This window comes from Pyxicephalus adspersus, chromosome 3 (assembly GCF_032062135.1).
Source record: "Pyxicephalus adspersus chromosome 3, UCB_Pads_2.0, whole genome shotgun sequence".
Lineage (NCBI taxonomy): Eukaryota > Metazoa > Chordata > Amphibia > Anura > Pyxicephalidae > Pyxicephalus > Pyxicephalus adspersus.
The window spans coordinates 120290476-120306937 of record NC_092860.1 but is presented as its reverse complement, the minus strand read 5'-3'; the positions used below and the strand labels follow the sequence as shown (position 1 = coordinate 120306937).

The window sequence follows — 16462 nt, the reverse complement described above, 5'->3', positions numbered from 1 at the left end:
GAAAAATTCCTACATGTTAATGGAATCACACAGCATTCCCATTATGGCTTGTCCCCCAAGGACTGTGGTATTGAATCAAATGCATTGTCCGGTGATCAGCAATCTCAAATTCTCAATACTACCTAAAAATAAGAAGCAAAACAAACACTGGGGTTTTCCATCTATACATAACAAAATGTTGAAATTAGACAGGCAATTTTTCCAGGAGTGCTCGGGATAGAAAAATTATAGCTTTAATTAGCAGGATACAATTTGAATGACATCAAAAGCACCAAATTGCTCCAATGGCATCTCCCAAATTACCACTAGGGGGCAGATTTGTTACAGAATGTACTGCATATAGAAAAGGAAAGTGCAAAGAACTCATCTCAAGGTCAGCTGGAAAAGCATTAACAATGAAATGGAAAAGACCAGGTGCAAGGAGAAAGTGAAATACAATGCATGAACTACATCCGTTATCTGTGCAAAGCCTTTAGAGCCATTCACAAGAACTCCCCAATATTATCAGAGTTCATATTAACTGCTACTAAGCAGCATGCATACAGGGGCCTATCATTTTTTGTTTTAAAATTAAGCCAATGTAGTAACCAGCAGGCAGTTGTCACTTTCACACGAATAGGAAAACAAAAACTCCTTATTTAGAAAGTAGAAACTTGCAATTGCAAAACCATAATAAGTAAAATCCTTATGTGTGCACTTCTCTGGTTAGTTATTACAAGTACTAAAGACACAACAATGACAACCAATAAACTAGCATGTGTGAAAGAGTCCCCTATATATTGTATAGTGCTGTATTATGTTGGCACTTATATATCTATACATAAATATTAGGCGAGCATTGACAATCTTCATAATACCCATTACAGATGTCTTTTAGAATCAGGCATAAAACTGGTTTTTGGAAACACGTACTTAGAGCTCAAGAACTACAAATTAGTTGGTTTTCGGAACAATTACATGTACACATATATATTAGGGTATTAATATTTTATATATATTAATTATATTATGTTGCACTGCAATGTATACACTATAATGTCCCTACAACACACCACCAGCATGTTTTTCAGAAGCTCTAGGAAAAATAAACTGTGAAGATTTTGTGTTGATGAGATTTAAATATTGATAATGGTCAATGGGCTGTTTAGACAATCCAATCTGCTTGTTAATGGCTCGGGAGGAGGTGAAGAGCTGCTGAAAACTGCTGGAGTTGTTGGTGCAAGATATTTAAAAAAACATTATCATGGATGGATGAACAATCTACCAAGGCTTGGCAATGGTCCTCTCACACCTATGGTACCTTTAAGCAGCAAATCTGCTTGCTGGGAATTACTGTACACCACAGCTCTAAGCACTTTAATACCAACAACACATAAGAAAATTAGATTATAAGGGACATGCCTATAGCATTGGTGTACACTCCATATAGCATTGGTTAAATTGCCTTACTCCAATGCTCAGGTTGATTCAGTAGCCAAACGTGAATTGCCTTGAAAGCAATGGGAGAAAAAAAATGACAGGTATACTTTACAGCTTAGCTGTTGCAGTTGGCAGACAATGACCGCCCAACATTGATGTTCAGTATTAATGGGAGTGCGCAAAACAAGCAATTTTAGGTTGAACTTGACAAACTCAAAGCCGAACAAGCAAATATTTGCAGGTATAATATATGCAACAACTAGTGACAATTTATAGTGTTTTGCACTGGCTAGCTGAATAGAGTGTTGGGCAGTTTACTGAGAAAATAGCCAACGTGTGCCCTTCTTTCAGTTAAAATACTGAACTGATCCATGCAGAAGTCATTGTTCCAATATGCTGTATTTAGGGCACATTTGCACAATGGTTTTTCACATCACTACATATTTTTTGGACTGTATTGCTGTACTGTTGGCCCATTCACACACAGGTTTGTGTTTTCTTTGCATGTTGTTTGCATAAAGGCAGCTTAATACCTTTTAATAGGCACCTAACCATCAGACACAAAAAATGTACCTTCTCTAGTTTTTGGCCAACACAGCATTCACATCAGATGTGCTGTACAATGAATATTTATTCCTATTGCATATTTACAGCAGGGTGTGATCCACAACACAGCAATTTGTTATGTTATATTTAAAGCTCCCACACTATATTCATATACACAATCCACGGCTATCTCAAGTAACTCTGGTTTCACATTAACACAGTTGTCTTAATGTAGACTAGTTTTAGGTTTACTGAATATAGGAAAGTTTTTAAAGGTTACCACAAATTATAAATTCCATATATAAAAGGATATAAAACATTATTATTAATAATAATAAAAAAATGTCCTCTACATTTTGTCCTAGCAGTTGCCATCTTCAGGAAAAAAATAGTGAGTGCTTCCCAACAGAGACTGTTCTGTCTACAGTTCCATCATAAAGGAAATGGATTTTGCCCTTGCTGACCTTTTAATTTTGGTAATGCAGATTTTCTGGGTGTCATCCCAACTGTCTTGGTTAAAAAAGAGCCACTGAAAACAAAGACGTTAGACGTCCTAAATGTGAAGTTAGTGCCTTGTTGCTGGTACGGCATACAGTTTCAGCAAAGGCAGCCATTTTTAATGGTACTTTTACTTTGCAAACCTTCTCTATTATAAAGCATTTATGGAGGGAGCTATGGTCGTTACCCAGCATGCACTTTAAACCATGTCCTTATATCATCATCTCTATTACATGAGGAAGGGAACTGATAACTTACAGAAAGAAAAGATTTATGCTTATAGTTTTTCCCAAGTAATAAGAAACACTACTATTATGGCAAGATCACAAAATATTTTTATTTATGAAAATGTACAGCCAGAAATAAATTAAAAACTAAAGGTGAAAACAGGTGAAAATTTAAGGATAGCAATATAACATTTCTGGTTGAGTTATTCTTCAAATTTTAAGTAAAGCTGCTGAATTTCATGCCAGTGACCAATCTGCTATTGCTATCCACATTGATTAGGTTTACCATTTTAGAGCTTGACATGGTGTAAATTCTGGGGTGTTAGCATTGACTAAGAAGACAAACTTCTAGCTGCTGCTGAAAGATATTATCAGAGGTGTTACTGCCAAGCTCCAAACAGAGAAGCATCACTCCTCTGAATTAGTTACTTACCCACCAATATACAGGAAAAGGTCACTCTGCAAGACTAGAAAACATCTTGTAAATTAGTGGGAAGGGGATTCCTCACAGAGTTTATTCTTTCAAAAGGTCAAAAATAGATGCAAGTTTCCATCTGATCATTAAAGTACTTAAGACATTTTACACCCAACACACATTGTACCCATTCAGCATTTGTGTAGTACAGTAGTAAAAGCAAACATTTATCAGATCTGCATACCACCAAGTCTTTGGTAATGTAACCTGAATAAATCAGAGTGAAGTGACTCCCGGTGGATTTGTTGAAACTACTGCACTGATTTATTTGTTACAGAGGTCTTGTATAAACCAAGGCAATGGCTCTCCAAGTTCATGAAAGCCACATCAAGTACAAACATAGACTGGTATTTACTACTCAACTCAGTTACCACAATGGCACAGAAGCCAAAACAAGTTAAAGGGAATGCATCGACAAATTACTTCAATATATGCCACACAACTTGCTGCCCAGAGAATGGGTTTAAAAGCCATCGATGTGGTTGTAAAGGCCTGGAGAAAAGGAAACAAAAATTCTATGTTTGCTTGCCGCTGACATACTATACAATATTACAGTTAATGTGGCTCTAAAGGAGATTGTACAATGCAGTACATTGACCTGTCTTATTTGATATACCAAGAAGTTATCCCTCCAATTACATAGTGTTGGTAAGTGCAGTGTTCTCCCCAGGCCCTTTTAGCTGCGTGCACCACTCGGCACTTTGCAGTAACCACCCAGCTGTTTTTGGGTGGTTAATGAGGAATTTGGTCACAATACAGGGGCTGCCACCCACCTACAATTTCTTCCCACCCAGCTTAAAAAAGTTCTGGGTTAAACACTGTAAATCTAAAGAAAATTGTGCCCAATCAGATTTTATGGAGTACATTCTGCTTTGGCTGTCCCTTTGATAAGTATTGCCACTCGAAAAACTTCCATTCAACTTTTGTTCTGGTGACTACTAATACGATTTTAATTTCTAACCACATAAATAATAAAAGTCCCTGCAACAAGACAGCCGATAACAGCAACTTTTCATTTGAAACTTCTACACATGGGCTGGGAAATATTCAAAAATACTTATGGCATTGTTAGAGGTCTTCGATTAAAACCTTAACCATTACAATCATGAAGCCACACTGCCACATCAAGACACCCGTCAGAAATGTGGTCCCCGGCTCAAAAGTTCTCAGCAATAAGACAAATGGCTGTATAGGAGAAAGAATCTGCTTTCAGATAAGCCTGCTCACAGTTTGTGGGTTGCCATTTAGGTTCTATAGTTGGGGATCTCACAGAAGTACCTTGATGTGTCAGTGTGTATTATGTATTTGAAAACAAGGTCAAATCACAAACATTAAATAGCTCTGTCTTAAATCTAATCATTTGGCCAGTCTTGGGGAGAAGTATTACAGCATTGTAAAACGTCCTAATTATTTGTATTAAAACTAAAATCTACATTTGTCTTTATGATAGACTAACCTCTCAAACGAAGTAATGTCTGAAGGGCACTCATGGATTTCTGCTGCCCAAACGTTCGCCTGGATGACAGGATGTCAAATAGAGTACACATGCATACATTGAGCTCTATAGTCTCATAGTAAGCGTCACATAGAAAACATAGAAAGTCCTGCTGAATATAGCTGCAAGTTACACACATAGCTTACGAGTTAAATTTAGCAGACCTGACTACTAGGACGCTGAGTCTGTCCCAGGCAGATCTGGCTAGCATTAACTATTCAGATGTTAAGCCAATTTATCACACCGAGGACAACTGTTAGAGGAGACTTCTATTCTGGAGAACTTATGTCTTGTTTGCGTTTATAAGAACAGGAAGTAAAGGGTATTCTCCCCAATGGTACACATGACAAAAAGCAAACTTACCCATTGCCTATTCTATCAAACAGAGAAACATTTAGTATAAGATTTGCAGTCCTAATCATAGCCTGCAGTCACTTGTTTTTCAATAAGTGCAACCATCTCTGTATTATAATATAGTACTTAATATACCAATCCTTCCAACAGCTGAATACCAGCAAATACCAGACTCAATATGGGTGTATAACATACAGACATGTAATATATTCAGTCTTTAGAGCAAATATCCACATATATTATGACTGAGAATTAAATGCTTAAAAACCCCTCAGTACACTGCATGTGGTAAGATCCTGAGAGCACCACACACAACTTTTGGAATGCGTCACCATCAACACACATACAAAGCAGCAAATACTGTAGAGATTCAGGTCTTCCGAATTAAAACTTATTTTAATACTAAAATACATTTCCCTCTGTTGATTTGCCCAACTTTCAAAACACTGTGTACAGTAAATGAAAGCCTGAGCTGAAGTACATAATTAGATCATCTGGTCCCAGATTAAACATGTCAGGGGCTTTGGCACCTTCCAAGGGTATTCAGTTTCTGAGCTAACTTTGGAACTTGCTGGCAGCAGGGAGCTGCAATAGGTGTGTTGTATGGCACAATCATGACGGCATGCCCCGGACTGCTGCACACAGACCTGAGCTCTCTACATTAGGTTACAAGCTGTAGACCAGAATTGACTAAATAAGTAGAAGTAAAAAGTTTTGTGAATAAGATGAAACTTTTCTTACAATAAAAAGTCTGAGCAAGTTATGGGTATTCAAATGGAACACGGCTAAGTTATATTTATCAAGATTTAGTGAACCCGGAAAAGCAAGTAGCATAGGAGTGGCATTACCAAATCTCACTTCATGCTTGACTAGCAGTTACAGGTACACTGCAGTTCACTACACCTACACAGCTACAGGACAATGAGACATCAATTTACAGGGGAGATCTAGAGAGGGTAAAAAATTAATAAAATTGTTCAAAGTACTACTCACTGCCATATGAAGATTTCACTGCCAATGATGCTTTGGCTGTTTGATGCAATGGGCTCACTAATATCTAAGCTACAGTCCCGGAAAAATCATGAAGGCCAGGAATTCAGGTTTTACCCAAAAGTTCCTGATCTTTACGCACTTCCAGTAATAAGCTCGAATCATTGACTAAGCAGAAATCAGCAGAAATCACTGGACATTCTACGGCGCAGACTGAAGGGGAGATACCTACCAATAACAGTATAAACAGTATGCATGTTAAACAAACTGCATTCAAAGAATAATGTTGCCTTCACCTAAGATAATAGAGTAGCTATAAATATCACCCTTTACACTTCTACACTCAAACTATTGCTTTTATTTTTCCAGCTGTTTTTGTCTTTTCACATACTGTTCAGTGTAATAGCTTTTTCATGGCATCTTAAAAATCCAGGTAGGTAAGCCGTCACATCTGCCAATGTTTTTTAAACTTGTCTGTCATCCCGACAGCATTCCATTATTTGTAGATATCCACATAGGTAGACATTTATGATTACTGACGCACATTTAAGCACATAAGGTATATGCACTGCTGCCTGGAGGTTTGTGAAAAATGCTGGAGACTTACTATCCTTGGTATAAAGTAGTAACAGGATTTACTTTTATGGCTATGGTGTTTATTTGAACCTATCACTTCAGGTCTGACTGCTCTTATCTTGAAATGGTTGGGTAAATATTTAGCCTAGTATAAAGACAGTATTTTTTAACACATTTTTTAGGCTTTATAGGGTAACAATAAGGTTAGTTGCACCTTTCACATAGCATTTGAAGATGAACATCCACAATACAGCAGTTTTAGTCCAGTTGTGTGCACCTATACAAAATCATGCACAGAACTGTGTCTTCATTACACAAAATCCAAACCTGTCCTGTATTTCCTATTAATAGTAATTTAGTCATTTCCAGTCATCTTTCTCTAGCAAGGAAGGATTTCATATTGTAAATTGTTATGTCTAAATGAAACCCAATGTAAACACATAATACTAGGGATTCCTCTGTGCAGCTCATGACAACCTAACCATGTGTAAATGTAAATAAAACATCCATTCCAAACTATGAAATACATTTCTGGGGGTGTAGCACTGAAACTGCTTTTCCAAGACCCTCTCATGCATCTAATGCTGGGCACACAAAGCAATACAGTTTCTTTGAAAAAAATATTATTTCTACAAAAAAAAAAAAAATTCCACGAATATATCACAAAACAATTTGAGCAATTCAACCAATAAATGATAATTTAGACATGCTTATCACTAAACATTTCTCCTGTCTTCTAGTGGCCACTACCCCTCATCAGCATATCAAAGATGAGCCAGCTTGAACCCATAAAGCTTTATTCACCTGTATATAGTAAAACATTACCACATTTTCTGGTTATCAAAGAAAATTTTATTAGACTGATATGTGGCAAGGAAAACAAGAAAATGAAAAGTGATAGCTACATGCTTCCAACTGTTCCACCAAACTGGCCTAACATTTCCTAAAACAGAACCATGTCAACTACTAAACATTAACAAGGACAGCATAAAAAATGGTGTCCTGTTGTTTTCAGACATCTATTTGTTCCTTTCTGTTAAAAAGACATGCTTCCTGTCTGTGTATGACCACAGAGACCCAGCTTTCCTGACTTATTGTTTAAATCATGCTACAGCTATGTATTCCGAGACTAATTTGAGTCACATCCCCATGAGGCTCTGTTCCTGCACAAATGCCAAAAACCAGCATTTCAAGAGCCTGTTTCATAAATACCTCAATATTACTAAATACTGAATCAATTTCCGGAAAGTTATCAACATGAAGTATTTCCACTTATGTTAAACAGCCCTATTGTAAATAGTTCCTTACTCAGAGTATAGACTAAAGGAAAATTATTTTAGGTTGAAGAAGACCTGAACTCAAAAAAGTAAAGACTTTATGTTACAGAAAGATATAGACATAGGTCTTCCCCTTAAAATTTAATTTGACTAAAATGCCTCCTAAAACGAGTGTACTTCCTAGTATAAAAGTGTGCCCAGGCACTTCCTACGGCCTCATAGCTTTTTATCTGCTGTGTAAGAGGGACTGTTGGTCCCAAGAGATTTAGTGTGACATGAAACGTGTCATCATTTCTAACCAGAAATCCAGCAATGCAATGCTGTAATATAGAAACTTGGAATTTAAAAACAGAAGTAATGCTCAACTTGTCTTCAAAGACCCCTGGTTGGAGTTAGAGGAGTGACTGTCTATAGGGGTCTTTGAGAACAAAATAAACACTTAGGATGTACTTCTCCGTGATTTTCATTTAGGCAATTGATCACCTGCAGAAACTCATACAAACGGATACTAAGACTTTGGGGGGGGGGGGGGTAAAGAACTTGCTAACTCGTTACTAGACATAACTATGCCGTTATTACTGCATCAGTAGCTAGTGAGTTGATACTGCAGGCCAAACACTTTACAACAAAATAGCTGGAAACACGACATTGCATCAATTCACAAAGCTACACAAGTTTCTAGGCCATAATCTTCTTGAAACAAAAAAAATACATTCAGGAAATACAAAATTTCAGATGGATTTTTCTTTAACTAGTGTAAGCCTAAATTCCACATCAAACTCACTTTTATCATGTTATCACCTGAACAGTTTTTCGAAATTGAGGCTACAGACTGCAATTTTTTTCCCTTAAAAATGGTGATTACATATAATCGAAATGTCTGATACAAAGATTATCTACAAAATCTCTTTTGTACAAGATATTCCTAATGCAGCTGTGACCTTACACAGTGATAGGGAAACCAGGCTCTGTTGTAGTTGAAGAGTTATGAACACACCCTTCTATGAACAGGCATTCATTATACACTAGCGCAGTGTTTCCCACCATAATAGAAGACTTAAATGACTTAAATCAGACCATGTCAACACATGCTAGTAGCAGGACCAGCTTTGCAAGATCATACATATTCAGCTTTATCAACTTTGTGACTGTATGGTTCTATTCTGCTACAAATACTACACAGTGGAACACACACTGCACCTGTCATTCCGTTCAAACACTGAAAATTAGATTTGCTTTGGTAAGTTTACACATCTGGAACCTTTTGCGCTTGTATAAACCAACAACATTTTTGTATGGCGTTATATCTCCAAAGTAGATCATTAGGATCACTGATATGAAGAATATTTTTACACTAGTTTTTCACTTTAGTTCCACTTTAAAAATCACAAAGATTCTTTGTGTAAAGTCCTACTTTGAACTTCGGCGACTCAGGCAAGTCATTATTGCAGAAAGGATAGGCGATGTCCCTTCTGCAACAAGTCTTACCTGCCTGGCCATGTCAAGATTAAGCAAGTGCATTGTCCACTTGCCGAGGAAAGCCGGCATTCCCAACTTCCCTTGTGTGTTTGGATAGATTACCCCAGCATGGCCAATCAAGTGAGCCAAAGAAAGAAAGGTGGTGTGCTGTAATGAAGTGCAGATAGGTAAGTGCTAAATAGTTTAGTTCTGCTTTAAGGTCGAAATCCACTGTTTAGTTACAGGCTACCCACCCAAAAGTAGCTATACAGAAATCTGATATTTAGAAGTCATTTATAAGTTTTAAACCTTAATCAAAACACCAAGACTGAGCAATTTTAACTACAGAGAAATCACAGTAAGCTTTGAGTTACAGAATGCACACATTTGAAAAATCTCACCATCACTCATATATATTCTACAGTGTACATGTTGAGTAACCACTGAATGATCTCACCACCAACCAAACCATCTACCAATACACAGCTGTCTTGGAAATTATCACAATGTATAAGGGCCTGCATCAGTCCATTGAAGAATAGGACAAGAGTTAGTTTGGTTTTTTTTTTTGATCAGATAATTGTATTAACTGTATAGTACGTACAAGGTCAACCATACATGAAGAACTATGCAGCACGTCAGCTTAGTCAGCACACAGCAGGAAGTGGCCAATAGTTTTCAGCCTGGCACTAGTCTGCGGCAATCTCTCTAGGCTCGGCAGTGTCAGAATGATATGGATAGTACAACAGCTCATGCCTGTTTCGACTGATGTCCTTCTGACACATGACAAAAAGGTATAATACAGCAGGATGGAGCCCGATGTACAACCGGTCAGGAGGAGTCAGAGCCAATTCACCCCAGTGCCACATTAAGCAGTGATTCCAAATTACTGTCCTGACCATTCCTGCTCTATTCCAGTAGCTCAATTACCAAACAATGAAATATCAATTGACTGAAATGAGACTGCACAAAGCTCCTTGGGTGGACCACATAAAAAAAGCAGTTGTCTCAAACAGTATAATTAAGCGGGGAGGAGTTGATCAGCCAATTATGATCTTATTATTGAGGCGCAGCTTGTGACTTGTCTAATACCCTTCTGCAAGAGCAGTCACCAGCAACGTGTGAAAGTCTACCTAAACCACATACTATATGTGGACTGCCAGCAGCAGTACTAGCATTACACATTATAAATCACACATTTATGAAACATCAGCAGTCCTGGAAAATGGCACCAAGACACCGTACTGCTAGAACACAATTCAGATTCTATTTATTGCATTTTACTGAAGACTATCCATGCAGATAGACACCTTTACTGAAACCTATAGTCACATCACAACCATCACATTTAGTTCTCACAGTAGATTAAAACCCTAAACGAACATTTAGCTTGCAAGAGAACAGTATATGAAATAATTGTATTTTATGACATAAAATAATTTTATTTTATGATACTTTTCAGCGATTTTCATTCGCATCTCAATGCTGCTGATTTTCTGTGGACTATGCAGCCACTTTCTGTCTACATGAATGAATCCAGCAATGAATGAATTGATTTAAAATGACTTCTATTCAAAAGGACATTGTCTTTGTAGTAAGTGCCAGCATGGCTGCTTGTAGTCTTCATCAAACGCTAATGTAAGCGTGACAACAGAGGAGAATCGTTGGAAGATTGGGATAGAGTGTGGTCACCAATAGAAAGAACCTGAACTTGAATCTGAATAGCAGATCACCAGATATCTTAAATAAAGCTGAAAATGTAAAAGACTGCAAGTGACTTGATATCGGGTTTACATATATTTAATAAATGGCAACTGGTCGTCATCACCCAAGTATACCAACCTAAAGACATACGAGGGTTTAAAAGCACAGCAACTCCTAGGAACCCATTACGACTAATCTTTCACTGAGCTGAAATTATTTTGTTGCAACTGATGCACAAATGTTTCTTTTTCTGCCTTATCAGATAGTCACCCAGTGTTCTAACCTTTATCATGATATTGTGCTGCAGACACAAAGTGGCAGCCAATAGTACCAGGAAAAAAAATGATTACAGGCTGTGTGCCATTTCTACCCACATACATCTCTCTAGCTGATATTTTGCAGTCACCTAGGAAACCCAGAGATCTGTGACAACTCCACACAAATCTAGAAACCTGAGGAGCAATTTAACGCTGAGATGTGCAAAGGGTGAAATGCTGCATGGAGGAGGTGAGATAAATAAGTCCTCCATTAAACCCAGCAGCCACACTGAGCCCATCACTTGTACAAGATCATATTAGCAATAACCAGTTTATAGAATATAAGAATTGCACCAGAGATCCATCAATGCCACCCTTTCATGATCAATGATGATTCCTTCCCTCTTTATAGCACATGCCACAAGGAAATCTGCTAGTTTGTTAACAAGGTGCGTAAATAGCCGGTGTCATTACAAAGCCATCGCTGCATAATTAATGCACCGAATTATATGAAAATAGAAAATCTCACAAGTCACTTCTGCATCTCTACACTCAATCTGGTTACTTAACGTATCAAATTTATGCTTGGCATTATGTATGGTGAAATGGTCAATGCACACTACATGTCAGATCCATTTTACTACACATCTATGGTTCCAAGTGTATAAATGCTGTAGAAGAAAAACTGCCAAGAAGATAGAAAGAAGAATTTGAAAATGACAATGTGTGTAACAAAATAAAGAAACATATCCAAGAAAAAATGATAGAAATAAAAAAGGCTATAAATAACATTTTCTAACATTACATCCCAAATTCTCGCAGGCAGTATGTACACATCTACATACAGCAAGGTGAATATATATATATATAATATATATATATATATATATATATATATATATATATATATATATATATATATATATACACATACATACATACATATTCTAGACAGACATGTAAACTAGTGTCTCAGCTATCAGCTGTAGCAGTAAACAAGATGTCCCCGGCTATTAGTAGCACACACAGCAGCAGAACCTGCAGCTAGCACTAACCTGTGTGGAATATAACCGTGCTTTTCCGGTAGCCAGAAGGGAGACGCAGGTTTCGCAGCAGTCCGCTCGCAGTCAGCCGAACACGCATATTGGATAAGGAAAATTTGGGAGACCATAACATTTCTTCAGAGGAAGTGGAGGGAAATCCAGCGAGAAACTGCCTCCATGTACTACCACACTATATTTTTAGCTCACTGCCACCAATGATCCAGAGCCAAGCAGAAGGAAGGCAGGAAAAAGCAATTGAAAAAGCCAGTTCATTCCATCACCCTAGCTGCCAGGCACACATATAACCCATCCAAAAAAGCAGAAATCCACTATGCAAATCTGTCCAGCACTACTCCCCCAACCAGATGTTGCAGAAACAAAGCGTGCCCTTAGAATGAGCCCTCCTCCCAGAGCCTGCGAAGACAGGCAGACTCTGAATTACATCACACCATGGCCATGCATAACAATCTATTATGCAGCCTGTTTAACCCTTCTTGCTGTCAGCATTGCACAGCGCAGCAGGATTAATAAACCACAGGCGCACACAACACACACTGGTCCCTGTGCGGTGACATTAATCCTGAGGGGGTAGCAGCACAATGATGGAAATGATGCTGCACCAAGACAATGGCACCAAGGAAACAAGTGCTCAGGGCTTAACAGCTGACAGGCAGCTATAGACAGGAGGGGAAAATGTCAGTTTTGCTAAGCACTCATCAAGACTCTAAGGTGTTCAATCAAGTGATTAAAAGGTGGGAGGTGGTGATCAAAGAGCAGCACAGCATCCGTCGCTGCTTTCTCCAGACAGGCTCGGTGACAATGACTCCGGTAATCCCACAGGCAGCCCTAATTTTATTCCTGGGAGCAGAATGGGAGGAATACAAAACAAAATGGTGGCAGCGGTGCCTGGGGATTGTCCCTTCTTACATATGCATGATTATAGGGGGGAGAGAACACTCAAAACAAAATGGACACAATGGAATTCTTCAGCCTATATGTACAGAAAAAAATACTGATGGCTGGCATTGACTAGTGAACATTTTCAGAGATATCTGGAAGAAAAAGAAACAAAAAAAGTACACAGTTGCTAGTTTTTATTTATTATTACATAAAGATACAGAGCACCTGTACATTGTTTTGTAAAATATATAGAGTGAATAGGTTTCATTGTGCTTAGCTATTTACAGTCCCTTTATAGGCTTTTTAGTTAGAGGGCTGCTTGCCAAAAGCAGGTATTACTGGGTCAACTAGTATCCAGCATTTTAAAGACCAACACTAGTATAAAAATAGAAGGATTTGTATTGTTTTATAATAAACATCTATATTTAAATCTGCCTTTTCCTGAACCTTCTGTAACACTGTCTACAGCAGAACTCAGACTGAAAGCAAGAGCCAGTATCCTGACCCAATCATGTGGGGACAATGGATTCATTCATTAAAAGAACAAAGAGTAATGACTTATCAATGTGCTACAGATACTTCATTGTCTAATCAGCCACCAAAATTGCTGCAGTGGAGATTCAGAACCTGGCAATTAGTTGGCAGGGGTGCAACACCACATTTGTGGCACAGATCACAAAATACACCTTACAGTATGCTACATGTTTTTAATTCAATTTCAAAATCTTAATGCAAATAGGACTGGCCAGTGGAAATGCTCCAGACACCCCAACAAAAAAATATCTGATGGAAAAATTGTATAAGCAAGAAAAATTTGAACAGAGAAATGTATTTGTTAAAGATCTGCAAATTAATGATTTGAATTGGCGTATGAAAAAAATGCCATAAAAGTTTTTGCTGAAGCATAAAAGAATGCTTCTACATTGCTATATGCACCACATAGGTTTGTAATACACAAATAAAAGCCATTCTATAGCACCAAATCTAAATAAATCCTATTTATTCTGTATAGCTGCCTGCTGAGTGCATTCATCTTACTACAAAGCTGTGTCAGAAGAACAAATCGCAGGACTTTGCAGAACTTGTCACACCTCAATTGTAGCATGCTTGACCAAACTTAAATGCCTGGTTGTGTACTTCTCAATTCCAATTTACTACAGTAATAAATGTGTACACACCCTGCCACACACAGCACCAAACTCTTGACAGCAATCCTCAGGATAAATAAATCCAACAAGGGAGGTTCCGGCTGCACTTTGTGATTCACTACCATGCTACTATAACATTATCCATTACTAGTCAGATTCAGATCGAGTTGCACATGGTAATTGAGTGTGTTCTAATTTTAAACATCCGCTTACCTGTGATGAAGTGTATTTAAAGCCTTTATTACCATTAATAGAAGATATTTTCAGCTCTCTGCCATCTCATGCAATTTACTTACGGTTATGGGCAGATCAATCCGTATTAAGGTGTATGGTAAATAAACAGGGGGTTGGCTTTAGAGTCAGCAATTACCTGGAGATACCTGAGCTACACTGGAATTGTATTTTATCTTCTCATATTTATTTTTTATTAAAACTTTTTATTGAAGGATGTTTCAATAAACAATAGACAAAAAAAGCAGTCAGGGTCATAAATAAATTACCAAAAAAATTTAGAAATGTGTAGAGAAACATACATGGAATAAAAAAAAAGAACAAGGATAATAATCTATAAGTAATTTACTTACTATAATTTATTTATAGATAATATGGAAGGAAGAAAAGGACTACAGGAGGGTTATTCTCTAACATGCGCAATGAATACCAGGAGGTTTGTTCAAAGCTAGACATAATCTTACGTTTTATTAAAGGAGACTGGGTCTCTATATAGGATTCCCATATTTCCAAAAAGTTCCCCACCTTAGTTTCCTTATCCAGAGATGCCTCAATCCAGGCCATTCTGAAAACATATCCTAATTTTTCCTGAAAAAGCCAGAGTGTCGGTGGATTCGGGTCTAGCCATTTGTGTAGTATTGTTTTTTTAGCCACTAAGGAGAGGATAGCCAATTGTCTTTGGCTGCACCTAGTAATGTTTGCACCTTGTAAATGATAAGTACCTAAAATAGCCCATTCAATCAATCAAATGTGAAGTAATGTATAGAGCCACCTCTTGCCAGAATCTTTTTATCTTTCGGCAGTTCGGCCAGTTGCATGATATAAGTCTGCCCGATCCTGTGCACACTTGACAGAAGTGGGGGCATAGCCCATCAAAAATGCACGCTGTGGGGAGGTATACACCACATTGTAGATTCTGACAGTCATTTCCCAGTACATCACTGAAGGAAGAACTAAGCACGCCCTAGACAATACAGCAAGAATATCAGCTGATTTTCTTAGGAAATGAGTATCTTCCTATATTTAACCTGAAGTCACAAGTAGCATTGCATTTGAATGTCCATAATGCCAGGTTACTCTACATTTTGCAATGCAAGCTAGGATCATATTTGCAGGTACTATCCTGACAATGCAGGTCATTCCTATACTCTTGACCCAAGATTGGAGCTTCCTACCAGAGAAGGCTATCTTCTAACCCAGCACAGTCTGATGGAGGGACGGCCTTACCAGCCAACCAGATTGGCCGAATCAGACCTAGCAATCAAAAAATTGACAGATGTTGCAGCCAGGCAGCCTCTTCATTTTACATAGGTGACTTTACTGCTTTACTGGTTCTTTCCCCATTATCAAACACAGATGAAGAATAGCTTTGCCTTGATTTTGCACATGAGACAGTCTTAAATATATTTAAATTAGGTCAAAATATAGGATTGATTGTCAAGAGCCCCTGTCGGGTTTTTACAGCTATCTAGGTCTGTTCAAGAGATTTCCACTCATTTTCTGTCCTGTTGACATTATATCACACAACAATGAAACATCTGCAAGCACAACACACAAATGAAAATCCTGCCTGATTTGTTACAATTTTATTTTCACTACCAGTTCGGCAAACGTGTTGTCAGAAGAACTGAAAGCAAGTAAAAACATTCCTCTAAGGCAGGGGTCTGCACCCTGCGGCTCTTCAGCCTCCTTGTTGTGGCTCCCGTCGGCTGCCGCGGGGAGATCTCTGATGGGGGATCCCCTTCCTCCCAGGACACTGCGGAGGAGGGGGATTCCCTATCCGGTGTTCTAATGAAAAAAATCTACCAGTGAAATAAATCTACCACGGGGCGTGTACAAATGGGTGTGTACAATGACATCCCCC

The 16462-nt window shown here is 38.1% G+C and overlaps 1 protein-coding gene across 9 annotated transcripts in view; it reads right to left on the bottom strand.

Annotated features, from left to right (window-relative positions):
- Window positions 1-16462, bottom strand: part of MTUS1 (microtubule associated scaffold protein 1) — a 120123-nt gene that overhangs the window by 38174 nt on the left and 65487 nt on the right. Inside the window, exon 1 of one of the 9 annotated variants that reach the window (XM_072406176.1) lies at window positions 12332-12935. The exons of 7 other annotated variants lie outside the window; for them this stretch is intronic. In XM_072406176.1, the coding sequence (XP_072262277.1) occupies window positions 12332-12452 (121 nt within the window). In that variant the 5' untranslated portion in view covers window positions 12453-12935. Of the gene's footprint in view, window positions 1-4621; window positions 4671-12331; window positions 12936-16462 lie in introns of those variants that run through there. One more of the 9 variants, XM_072406175.1, reaches the window with a different exon arrangement.